We start from the raw sequence: 14,058 nt of genomic DNA on the forward strand, positions 1-14,058 counted from the left end.
TGTTGCAAAAAAAAAAAATATAAAAAAAAATAAATATATATATATATATATATATATATATATATATATATATATATATGTAAGGATTTTTTGTGTTTTTCAAGTTTTATTTTGCAACAAAAATAACATTTATTTAAAAAAATTTGTTGCAAAATTTAACTTGAAACATTAAAACAACTAAAAAAGTAAAAATTAAAATAGTAAAGGTTAGTTTAAAAAAAACAAGTTTTATATTGCAACAAACAATATTTATTTAAAAAATGGTAAAATAGAAATTTATATTAAAAAAAATATTAAAAAGTAAAAAAAAAAATGGAATACATTTGAAACATGAAATACATATAAATGCATATGAAATACAACGTTTTTTCAGGTTTTTCTGTATTTTTTTGTAACAAAAACATTTCAACAAATTGTTGCAAAATAAAACTTTAAAAAATACTATGTAAAAACAAACTTAAAAATGCAACATGACACTGGTAAATTTGTATTAAACGTATTTTTGAAAAAATATTAATATTACCTTTTGGCAGTTTTGTCATGCATCTTTGCCCTTTGTTTCTATTTAAGTTTACCGATGGCATTTTGTGTGCAGTGCTCAATCAGTCCTTTAAAATGAAGCTCCTGGCCCTGACCGCTCCTGTGTTTGACCTGCCGCTATCTGGAGCTGAAATCAGACATCTTGTCCACGCTGTGAATGGATCTCCCTTTAGGACCCTGCTGTGAATGTGAGCTGATGGCTCTTGTGAAGGCCATTTACAGCCCGTGTAAGGGTGATGTTTTAGACTCACCGTAATCGATAAATGAGTGTGTGTGGGCTTAATGCGCTCCTGTGTAACACTGATTCTGTCGTAGCCCACAGCAAAGCATGTTTTACATGCCAGTCTGCCGATTCCTTTATGAGTGTAAATCGTTATAAAATCAGTGGATTAATGGAGTCTGAAAGAAAGGGGAACATTTGTAGTTAGAGAAATGGAGGGTAGTGTATTGCTCAGAGACTGCTCTTTCAGAGCTCAGGAGGTATAATGGACTTCTCAGTTATGTTTCATTTAGGTGTCAACTTTATCTCAGATGTCTCTCCTAAGATTGTTTAGGAGAAGAGACGTAGATCATGCCTCTTTGTTGCATGCATTTGCATCTTTAACAGATCAGAGTGTGTTTGAAAAATTGTTTAGATCTTACTGAAGTTCTACATTTGCTCTCCATTTACTTTAATTGCTGTTTAATTTGTAATGTTTTCTTTCCTACAAGAACATAGATACATAATGGCATTCTTAAATGCACTTCATTTAAGCATCAACTTTGTCTCAAACCAAAATACTAGACAGAACTCATTTACTCTACTATTTGTTGTTGAAAACAGGTGCACTGTTCAATATTTGTGTGAAAGCAGTGATACTTTATTTTTTTTTCAAGATTCAAGATTCGATAAGAAGAACGTGAAATAGAAATCTTTTGTAACATTAGAAATGTCTTTATCGTCACCTTTTATCAATTGAATGCATCCTTGCTGAATAAAAGTATTAATTTCTTTCAAAAAAGTTCCCAAACTTGTGTAAGGGAAACAGGTTAATTTAGCTCAAAGGGAATCATTTAAGATTTTATAGGGAATTTGGACAGAATCACTGTTTTACGGCTGATCACTGAGTCAGCCAGCGATTCATTGAACGAGCCGTTTAACATCAACTCAGCAATGGATATTAAAATCCAAAGTATAGTGAAAACACTATTTATTAGTACAGTAACAAGATCGGCAGTTTAAGACATTAACTTGTAAGCACAAAACTTTTGACCCCTGCTTCTCACAGAACACACCCTCACGTTCACAGAATGGCAGAGAGACTGAGACATTGTATATATATATATATATATATATACACATATATATATATTCATGTACAGGCAGTATCTCTGCCATTCTGTGAACGTGATGGTGTGTTCCATGAGAAGCAGGGGTCAAAAGGGGACTAGAGGGAATTTCAGTCTGGTTCTTGTCTCCTAGGCGGGGGGGAAGTCAATCTGAAGAAAGTCTTTAGCTCTGTGATTACTATCATGGATTTACATGAGATGGTCATGCTGTGCATCTCTTTGACCGTCAATCTTGGTTACTTGCCCCAAAATTGACAATCTCCTTCCCGAGTTGAAATGATCAATGTGTTCTTTTGTGTTAATGTTGAAAGCTGTTTGAAACTGCTAGTTTGTTAGGCTCACTTCAGACTTGTGGCGCCAGGATCTGATTTATGAACATCCTGTTGTCTTGGGCCTCTTTGTGGAATTCGGCTCTTTGGGTTGTTCAACACCAATCTGACCAAATCTTAAATTGTCTGATTCATTCTGATGCCCTACACTTGCCAATATACTGTTATTGTACCATCTTGTTTTTTATTTTAAACCGTAGTCCCTTCTGTCTATCTGTACTTTCAAGCTTGAAGCCTTTTTAAACTTTTATTTTCTTTAGCTTTAAGACCAGTTGTCAAGTCAACATCCAAGTTCATTTTGATTTCCTTTTCTAGTTTATAATGGCTTCTGCTCACCACTTGTTTGATTCTGTGTTTTGTGACAGAGAGGGAAAGATGGTCGTACTGTCCCTCGCGATCGGATTGGTCGAACAAGATGACTTCGCCAACCTTCCAGATCTACAGGAGGCACCAGCTGACAAGGAAACACCTCCCACCGACAAAAGGTAATGGCTGGTTTAAAACAGACAGTTTAATTTCCATATATGCTCAAAATAAGCAGATATATAGCAGCTTAGGTTTCCTTGATTATCCATGCATAATGTTTTGATAAATCATGTTAAAATGTGAGTATCGTATATGATCATCAGGTTTTTGAGGAGCGTTTATTTGTTCCTTTCATTATGGTATTTCATTGCATTATAGGTTTTTAACTACAAAGCTTTGATCATAAAACTAAACACTTAAATATCATCTTAATAGGACATATTATTGGGAGAAATAGAGTGACAACTGATATTTATAAGCATTTTATGTAAGTAGTCTGCTACTGTTATAAACATCTCATTGATTTACATTACCAGTTATCAGAATTTCATCTTACTTTTTGGCCATATAAATATCACTAACTGCACCAGATTGCTTTTTTTTTGCTCAGTTTGAGCCTCTGAACTGAATTAAACTTGAAGGAAACTTTTTTTCCTCAAGTATTAGCTTCATATTCTCACTATATCACACTATATGAGCCATAAAAGCCTGATTTATTAAATATGTAAAAGTTCCTTTACATTCCTTTACAAGGAACCTTTACATCTATCTATCTATCTATCTATCTATCTATCTATCTATCTATCTATCTATCTATCTATCTATCTATCTATCTATCTATCTATCTCTCTATCTATCTATCTATCTATCTATCTATCTATCTATATATATATATATATATATATATATATATATATATATATATTTCATTGCATTATAGGTTTTTAACTACAAAGCTTTGATCATAAAACTAAACACTTAAATATCATCTTAATAGGACATATTATTGGGAGAAATAGAGTGACAACTGATATTTATAAGCATTTTATGTAAGTAGTCTGCCACTGTTATAAACATCTCATTGATTTACCTTACCAGTTATCAGAATTTCATCTTACTTTTTGGCCGTATAAATATCACTAACTGCACCAGATTGCTTTTTTTTTTTTTTTTTTTTTTTTTTGGGCCCTCAATTTAATTTCTTTTTGGCCATATAAATATCACTAACTGCACCAGATTGCTTTTTTTTTGCTCAGTTTGAGCCTCTGAATTGAATTAAACTTGAAGGAAACTTTTTTTCTTCCTCAAGTATTAGCTTCATAGTCTCACAATATCACACTATATGAGCCATAAAAGCCTGATTTATTAAATATGTAAAAGTTCCTTTACATTCCTTTACAAGGAACCTTTACATCTATCTATCTATCTATCTATCTATCTATCTATCTATCTATCTATCTATCTATCTATCTATCTATCTATCTATCTATCTATATATATATTAGGGCTGCCCCCGACTAAAAATGTTTCTAGTAGTCGTTCATTTTAAGCATTAGTCGACTAATCGCAAATTTATTAATAAGCAATTTAAATCATTATAATGAGCCTTTAACTGCCTACATAGCCTAATAAGCGCTCAAGCACACGCATAAAGTTTGCCACAGCGCACCACAAAAGCTAATGATTATGAATGTGTCAGGGAAAAACAGTTAAGGAGGCTGCATTAATATTTGAATAATTTATTGATAAACTACTGCTTTTTTTTGTTTTCGGATTAAGAGATGAAGTCGACGTAACTCGTCATCTCCGCTGTAGTGATGCGCCTGTATACAAGTTTCATACGGATTACATAATCCGAGGATATTTGTTTTCCGTTTGATTTGGTTCATTTGAATGTAGACATTTCACTCTCTATGGATATATTTTTTCTATGTCTGTAAGGCAGGCATAAACGCTCAAGTTCACGGAGACCGCGACGGCAGAAAGCACATCCTGTTTGCTTTCATTATTTTACAAAAGTGCAATGTTTTATTGTTATTGTGAGTGCACATAAATAAACTTAGAGTCTTTACAGACTCAAAAGATGTATTACTCTTGTCTGTATCACTAGAAATTACGGAGTATTTAAAGAGCAAGTGACCGCACTGGCACCTCCATCTGTCCTACGGTGAGCGCGCTTCTACACTCCACACAGACACTTCAATAGCACACATTTTTCTAGGTTAGCCTAACATTAGATTGAGTGGTCATGTAAAGTTGCTAATACTTACATATTTCAGATGATAAGCCATATTTGTGGTGGATGAATGATGGGTGAGGATTTGGATGTCCTGGCCGATGTAGGCTACTGTATTTCCATAGACTAGTCGTTAACGATTTGTCTGTCACGAACTGCGTGACTTTGCCTGTGGATTTATTTTTTTCTGCGACTAAGTGACTAAAAAAATTTTGCTCGACCAAGCCTCTTCTGGTCGACTAACGGTTAGTCGACTATTAGGGGGCAGCCCTAATATATATATATATATTAGGGATGCACCGTTACCGATACTGGTATCGGTATCGGGCCCGATACTGAGCTCCTGTACTCGTACTCGTACTCGTACTCATTAAAATGCCCCGATACCAAACGCTGATACCACACAGCATGTGATAAGTGCCATATTCAGACAAAGAAACACTGGCAACAGAACAACAAACAGCACAAAAGCGCAATGTTTTATTGTTATTGTGAGTGCACATAAATAAACTTAGAGTCTTTACAGATTCAAAAGATGTATTACTCTTGTCTGTATCACTAGAAATTACGGAGTATTTAAAGAGCAAGTAACCGCACTGGCGCCTCCATCTGTCCTACGGTGAGCGCGCTTCTACACTCCACACAGACACTTCAATAGCACACATTTTTCTAGGTTAGCCTAACATTAGATTGAGTGGTCATGTAAAGTTGCTAATACTTACATATTTCAGATGATAAGCCATATTTGTGGTGGATGAATGATGGGTGAGGATTTGGATGTCCTGGCCGATGTAGGCTACTGTATTTCCATAGACTAGTCGTTAACGATTTGTCTGTCACGAACTGCGTGACTTTGCCTGTGGATTTATTTTTTTTCTGCGACTAAGTGACTAAAAAAATTTTGCTCGACCAAGCCTCTTCTGGTCGACTAATGGTTAGTCGACTATTAGGGGGCAGCCCTAATATATATATATATATTAGGGATGCACCGTTACCGATACTGGTATCGGTATCGGGCCCGATACTGAGCTCCTGTACTCGTACTCGTACTCGTACTCATTAAAATGCCCCGATACCAAACGCCGATACCACACAGCATGTGATAAGTGCCATATTCAGACAAAGAAACACTGGCAACAGAACAACAAACAGCAGAATGGAGTTATTAGAGATTAAGTATGTATACAAAGAGAATATACCTCTCTCACATACATCACTGGAAAGTTTGTAGTTCGGTCGGATACGTCAAAAACAAGTAAGTAAAACAATGCACAAGTTACTTAACGGTAGGGAGAGAGAGAGAGCGCGCACACTTCTGTTGTGTGATCTCTGATGTTCACTCACTTAGCACACACATCATTTGGATTAAAACTAAATCATAAAAATAAGACCATTTATAGGGGCATTCAATATAAACATTTATTTTCAATCTTAGGCATACACGACTTTCAGGCGAAAGTGAAACTAACAGCCTGTGTGAAATGCGCTAGGCTGTACTGTACTTGTTCCTCTCATTCTGCACCAGTACAAATACGTGCACGCGTTGCACGTGTTTTGCTTGCTTGAGTGTTTCTGCATTATATGAATGGCTTTGGAATATAAATCACAGCACGTTTCAGATGAAAAAAACACGACTTCTATTACTGAAAATATCACAGTTAGGAGATTTATAATACAGTTCCCTGCATTATTATAAATAATACCCAAAAATTGTTCATACGGTGGACTACCAGTAAAACTGATAAAAACATTTTGGGACCAAAAATTATTCAGACCGAGTCTGGGAAAAAACATTGAAGTTGAGGTTTGCATGAAGCTGGGTGACAGCATGCCCAGGAGACTACAGGCTGTCATTGAGGCTAAGGGTTGCCCGACTAAGTATTCATAGTTGTGTAAATACTGTCATACTAACAGCTGTCTGAAAAATTTTTGGTTGATTGTAATCCATTACACACCTTTCTATCAGAGTTATGTAACATTATCAAGATGAATTTGTTCTGACTCAGTTTAACTCTGAGGTCTTGTCATATTTTATTACCATTTTCTAAACTATAGCGAATAAACTGTGATAATGTGAGAAATGTTGAAATTCAGACCGAGTCTGGGAAAAAAACTGAAGTTGAGGTTTGCATGAAGCTGGGTGACAGCATGCCCAGGAGACTACAGGCTGTCATTGAGGCTAAGGGTTGCCTGACTAATTATTGATAGTTGTGTAAATACTGTCATACTAACAGCTGTCTGAAAAATTTTTGGTTGATTGTAATCCATTACACACCTTTCTATCAGAGTTATCTAACATTATCAAGCTGAATTTGTTCTGACTCAGTTTAACTCTGAGGTCTTGTCATATTTTATTACCATTTTCTAAACTATAGCGAATAAACTGTGATAATGTGAGAAATGTTGAAGGTGTCTGAATAAATTTTGGCTTGACTGTATCTATTTGATAAATGAAGTTAACCAACTAACATTATACATACTCTTTTGGTTTCTGTACCCAATATTTAAAAAATTTACAAATGCAATAAAAATATTGGTATCGGTACTCTGTATCGGCAAACACCAAAAATAAAAGTCGGTATCGGGCGAGTACTGGAAAAAGTGGTATCGGTGCATCCCTAATATATATATATATATATATATATGCATTGACAAGTATTTCATTATATTATTATGGATGTTTTACAATTGACTATTATTTTTTGGAGGTCTTTTAAGAGTGTGAAATGAACTTATATTTGTGTCTGTCTGCTGCTGTCTTTGACGTCACATCTCAGCTTTTGGTTTTAAGTCCACAGGAAGTGTGAGGTGACCAATCAACAGTTAGTCATTGGCAAGTCCTGAAGTACGATGTCTGATTTTTGCTAATGAAGTACTCCATCCACACAAGCTTATCACAAAATCAATGGTCGTCCTTGTGTATTCTACCTGGTTATCAATCACAGTGTCAATGAGTCCTACCAGTGAGTTTACTTCCTCTGCTCGCAACGATTGTCTTTGTCTTAAAGGAATAGTTTACGCAAAAATTAAATTTTACTCACCTTCAAGCTATCCAATATGTAGATGAGTTTGTTTCTTCATCAGATCAGATCTGGAGAAATGTAGCATATCATCACTTACTCAGCAATGGATCCTCTGCAGTGAATGGGTGCCGTCAGAATGAGAGTCCAAACAGCTGATAAAAACACGGTTATCAATCACAGTGTCAATGAGTCCTACCAGTGAGTTTACTTCCTCTGCTCGCAACGATTGTCTTTGTCTTAAAGGAATAGTTTACGCAAAAATGAAATTTTACTCACCTTCAAGCTATCCAATATGTAGATGAGTTTGTTTCTTCATCAGATCAGATCTGGAGAAATGTAGCATATCATCACTTGCTCAGCAATGGATCCTCTGCAGTGAATGGGTGCCGTCAGAATGAGAGTCCAAACAGCTGATAAAAACATCACAATAATTCACAAGTAATCCACACCACTCCAATCCATTAGTTAACAGCAGTTAAGTTCTTAAGCAAAAAGCTACGTGTTTGTAATAAACAAATCCATCATTAAGATCAGGGTAAAAATCGCTAGCCCGACATACCAGGACCCTTGTGTCTTCCAGTTGAGCTACCAAAATATATCACTACCTTGCCCGACAGGCTTGAATACAGGGTTCCCACAGGTCCTCAATTTAGCTGTATCAAATTTAAGGCCATAAAAATACCTTAAATGGTACAAATACTTAAATACCTTAAATAGTATAACAAAAGTCTTAATTATAATTTCAAGAGGTCTTACATTCGGGGATGGAAATTCAAGAATATGATTTCATTGAATAAGTATGGGCGTTGCACGTTTCAAAGGAACCGACTGTCTTCAGAAAAGTTTCGATTACATTTTCTTTTCATCTTTCTTACCTATAATGCCTGATTAAGTCACGTTTATGAGAGCAGCGCAGCTTTGTCTACTGCCGTTACCATGGAAACTGCTATATTTCTGCCATTCCAAAAGCGCCCCCTGCTGGCAGAGAATGAATTTTCATGTTCATTAATCTTCTGTTCTGACCAATGCGAATATCGACCCATGTTTTTTTTACGCAGCAAACACGTAGAGTTGTAAATGTGAAAGAAGCTAATGTACCTTCTAAAAGTATAAACAATTAAGACGGTAAAAAAGGGGAGCGCAGGGCACAAAGTAACGCAGGGTTAGTTGTAACACACATGGTTTGAATATTTCCACACATGCTAGCATAACAACATTTACAGTATTTATTAGTTACCATATCAACATTATATAGAACAAAAAGTGTGCCAAAATTCTAAAATCTTTTGAAGATTTCAATGAACATTTATTTTACCATAGTTAAAATTCTGGCTTAAGTAAATTTTTCATCTCTGTTTTTATTAATCATTTAAAATTAGACAAATCTGCTATTATTTTAATCTCCAATCTGTTATTTATCAGTTTAGATATTTTTTTTAATGCTTCGCTAACTAGCAGATGGGGCACGTTGTAACACTGCGTTACAATGTGCTACTCTATGACATTAGCGATGTAATTTACACTATTTACTTTAATGCATTTGAATGAGAAAGAACGAGAAACAGGTGAATAAAGACTGACAGTCAATGTTTAATGTTTAGAAATTATTATTTCAAGACATGTAAAGCATTTTTATTTTATTAACAAAATATTTTAGTTTGTCTTGTATATTTTTTTCATTCGATCAGATAACATTTTAAGCTGTTATATGGTCATGTTACAACGTGCCCCTCAGATGTTACAATGTACCCCACCTACGGGGCATGTTGTCACATTTCACTTCCATTTTTTGAGGGTAAATAAAGAAAAACGTATACACTGTGTTCATGAAACAAAGCGACATATTTGTACTAGACGAGTGTAAAATTACTGTGGATAAAAAAAAATTATATTCTGAACCCCATGTGGATTTACACAAACTGAGAAAGTAAAAAAGTGTTACTACTCTCCCCTATATATTTATATGTTTTAAATTTATATAATAATTTATATAATAATCATATCATAATCATAATAACAATAATAATAATAATCATCCCTTTCCCTAAAAATGGTTTAAAGGCTGAAATTTGATGTTTATCATTATTTGTGCAGGTCCCAAAAATGGTCATAAAAATAAAATATTTTTTAATTAAAAAAAAAATTCTGCAGAGACTCTGTAAATAGTGAGATAAAATTCCTTCCTTAATATGTGTTGATATTTGTGTTTTGAAAATATTTTTGATTGATTTTTCAACTCCTATCCAATTTTCTTAAATAAAAATTTGTCTTTTTTTATTTGGGCTAGTTAAATTTATTTTGGGCTACCAAAATCTGAAGAGTGCCTGCCCAAGGGCTACGAGGGATTTTGAAATTTTGCAAGCCCTGAATATTATAGAGAACTGTCATTTTACCAGGTAGCAATGGTTTGAAATCCTTAATGATGGATTTGTTTACTTGTGGATTATTGTGATGTTTTTAATCAGCTGTTTGGACTCTCATTCTGACGGCACCCATTCACTGCAGAGGATCCACTGCTGAGCAAGTGATGTGATGCTGAATGTCTCCAAATCTGTTCTGATGAAGAAACAAACTCATCTACATTTTGGATAGCCTAAGGGTGAATCAATTGTCAGCAAATTTTCATTTTTGGCAGTAATCTTGTTTTTTTGTTTTTTTCTTGAATCCTCATCTGGCTTATTTGGGTTGTCATTTTGAACTTTTTTGCTATCATCACACATTCACTTTGGTAGTCCTCTCTCTCTCTCTCTCTCTCTCTCTCTCTCTCTCTCTCTCTCTCTATCTCTCTTTGATCTGTGTTTCAGCGAGGTGTCAGATCACAGTGGGGGTGTGCTCATTATAAGAGAGTGTAGTCCCAACTAAAAATACACAACTCCTCCGTCTGGTTGAGACATGTATCATGGACACGCACACACACACACACACACACCGTTCTGGCTTCTGCCGGGAGAATAAGTCTTGACTCTTTAAACACACATCAACCCACACAAATAGACACACAGCACTTTATAACCAGACACTCTCAGGAGTTCACAGTCTCTCCGCTTCAAACTAGTTAAACTGAAGTGTAGAGGTCTACATCAGGACGGGTTTTTCCATCTTAGTCCAGCAAGTTTCATTCCCCACCCACCCGGGAATTTTACTCTGTGTCCATCTGCTCCCAATTTATAATCATTTTCATCCCGTCTGCTCAGTCAAGGTCCATTCCCACAATCTGCCATGATCAGGCAAAACCTGGAAATATGAGGTTGTTTTAAAATGCCAATTTCCACGAAAAAAGTCATATATAAACTTTTTAATAATAATGTTAACGATATTACTACTAACAATAATAATAACATTTCTTCTTCTTCTAATTATTATTAATAAATAATAAATTCTTAAAACCAAAATGTTTTGAAATGCCGTAGGTAAAATTAGGTATTGTATGAAATCAGCATGAATCATTTCTTGATGTTAATGTATGAAAATGCAGAAAAATATTGTATGTTTTCAGTTCATGTATTTATGTATTTATTTATTTACCACTACTTGATCAGTGAAAACCTGGAAATATTAAAAACTATTTTTTATGTTAATTTCCAGGAAAAGTCCTAAAAATTATTTATTATTATTATTATTATTTTAAAAGTATTGTTATTAAGTTATTATTATTCTTTTAATTAAATAATAACATCTTAAAACCGTCAAAAATTCACAAAACCTCATAAAATGTCCTCAAAATGTTTGAAAACCCTATAGGCAAAGTGAGGTTTTGGACAAAATCAGCGTAAATAATTTCTTTGCATAAATACTAAACTTTTTTTTTTTTTTTGTTCATTCATTTTTTATTTAATAAAATATGTTTTAATAGTTTGTTTTGTCCTTTTTCAATGCAAAGTCATCTAAAATGACAAGGATTTATGCTGATATTGTCCAAAACCCCACTTTACCTAGGGCGATTCAAAACTTTTGGAGGACAACTGTATATTTATGCAAATTATACTGCATTGTTCCTCTTGCTTTGCCTGCATTCAAATCAGTTGTTAATGTTGTGCACTGCATGTGTGGAGTTGTGATGAATAGAGTTGCTATAGAGTGTTCCAAATCACTCACTTTTAAGGTTCTAATTCAGTCAGGATGATCCCTTAGAAGGCAGCTGCCTGTGTAGACCGTAGACAGCAAGACAGCTCAGTGGGTTTTGGAACAGAGCTTGTATGTCAAGGTAAACATGAAAGTTAAAACTAAATCATTTAAACAACCATCTGTAAACTTAAATTGTAACAATATTTCACAATATTATTGTTTTTGCTATATCTTGAATCTAATAAATTCAGCCTTGGTGAGCAGAAGAGTGAGCATACGTTTAACTTCAAAAACATTACAAATCTTAATGACCCCAAACCTTTGAATATAGGATGAATATAGGATTTCAGTTGATTATATTTTAATTAAAACATAAATTTGAAAAAAAATTGCATTCTCATTCTCCGTTCTGTTTTTATAGATAGATAGATAGATAGATAGATAGATAGATAGATGGAATTCTGTGTCTTTCTCTTTGTGTGTCTGGTGCTCTGTTGGGGTAGGGTACATGTCAAAGCACCAGACTGTGATCAAAGCTCACCCTGGCCCTCCGGGGTCCGTCTGGAATGGTCGCCATGGAGAGTGTCCTTGCTCTACTAATAACTGCCTTCAATCACTCCACTCAGTAGCCAGAGCACTGTCTCTAGGGCAACGGCAGGGTCACACCCACCAGCCTCCATTATCATACAACACACAAACCACAAATCATCAACCACGTCGCTTTGGTTTTTTTTATGGAGTGCCTTCTCTTTGTTAATCGACATAGCAGAGCAGGATTGGAAAGTATTGGGAAGAAAATGGGATGCAGTAGGTCACAATCAAACCCGCATTTCCTGTTTCAACGCCACAGCACATTAACACTAACTAGCTTCCGACATAGCATTTCAATGTTGTAGATTGCCAACCTCATTCAAGAGTACAAAGTAGCTACATTGAAGATACTGACAATAATAACAATGTTGGTATTGGTAGCAGAATGTGAGCAAAAGATTCATTTGGAGACCACTATTAAGGTTGTAGAAGCCATTGATTTGGTTGTTGTTGTTTTCCTGGATATCTAAGCAGCTGCAATATAAGATGTTGAATCTTTATCAAACTGCAGTCCAAATCGCATTCACACTATTTGACAAAACAATTTCAATATATGTTGCCTGGCCAAATCATGCAGCTCCATAAATTTTAATTCGACATATTGATTGATTTGATTATACATTTTTTATTCATTATTCATTTATTTGTATTTTTTGTAAATGTTTAAATCAAAAAATCAATTATATAATAATAATAATTTAATAACTTATAATCAGAGCCTAATATACTACTACTCAAATTTTGGTGTCATTAAGATTTTGATGCTCACATACGGCTGGATTTATTTGAATATTGTGAAATATTATTACAATTTAAAATAACTGTTTTCTATTGTAATATATGTTAAAATTAATTTTATTCCCGTGAATCAAAGCTGAATTTTCAGCATCATTCCTCCAGTCTTCAGTGTCACATCATCCTTCAGAAATCAGTATAATATGCTGATTTGCTGCTCAAGAAACATTTATTATTATTATCAATGTTGAAAACAGTTGTGCTGCTTAATAATTTTGTGGAGACGGTGATCAAATTTTTTTTTCAGATTTCTTTGATAAATATGAAGTTCAGCATTTATTTGAAAATATAATTTTTTGTTACAATGTAAACATATTTACTGTGACTTTTGATCAATTTAACACATTCTTAATAGAAAAAGTGTTAATTTCTATAATTTTTTTATTGCATTAAGTAGGAAATAGAAAACCCAGTATGGACTTAAAGCGGAGTGAGTATGCTTTCACTCCATCAAACTCACACAATCTGCTTGAAAACTAAGTAATTCAATGCAGTATTTTACTAATATTAAAGGGGTGGTTGATTGCGATTTCAATTTTTAACGTTAGTTAGTGTGTAACGTTGCTGTTTGAGCATAAACAATATCTGCAAAGTTACAAAGCTGAAAGTTCAATGCAAACGGAGATACCGTCTTTTAAAATTCTGGTAGTTTAATGCCTACAAAAACGGCTGGTAGGGACTACAACAAGTTACTTCCCGGGTTCGTGACATCACAAACCCAGATAAACCCCGCCCTCGGGAAAAGGCAGCAAAGGGGGCGAGGCCATGCTGTGCTGTTTTAGAGAAGAGCAAGAGAAAACTAGAGGTGCACGTAAAAATCTACTCATATATGAATCGCGATTCT

General features: G+C 34.5%; 1 protein-coding gene across 1 annotated transcript in view; it reads left to right on the plus strand.

The window, feature by feature from the left end:
• Positions 1-14,058, plus strand: part of syt7b (synaptotagmin VIIb) — a 66,441-nt gene that overhangs the window by 22,454 nt on the left and 29,929 nt on the right. The window contains exon 6 of the mRNA XM_016280433.1: positions 2,564-2,683. Coding sequence (XP_016135919.1) covers positions 2,564-2,683 — 120 coding nt within the window. The remainder of the gene's footprint in view (positions 1-2,563; positions 2,684-14,058) is intronic.

Source organism: Sinocyclocheilus grahami, unplaced genomic scaffold (genome assembly GCF_001515645.1).
Source record: "Sinocyclocheilus grahami isolate Dianchi unplaced genomic scaffold, SAMN03320097.WGS_v1.1 scaffold140.1, whole genome shotgun sequence".
In the NCBI taxonomy this organism is placed as follows: domain Eukaryota; kingdom Metazoa; phylum Chordata; class Actinopteri; order Cypriniformes; family Cyprinidae; genus Sinocyclocheilus; species Sinocyclocheilus grahami.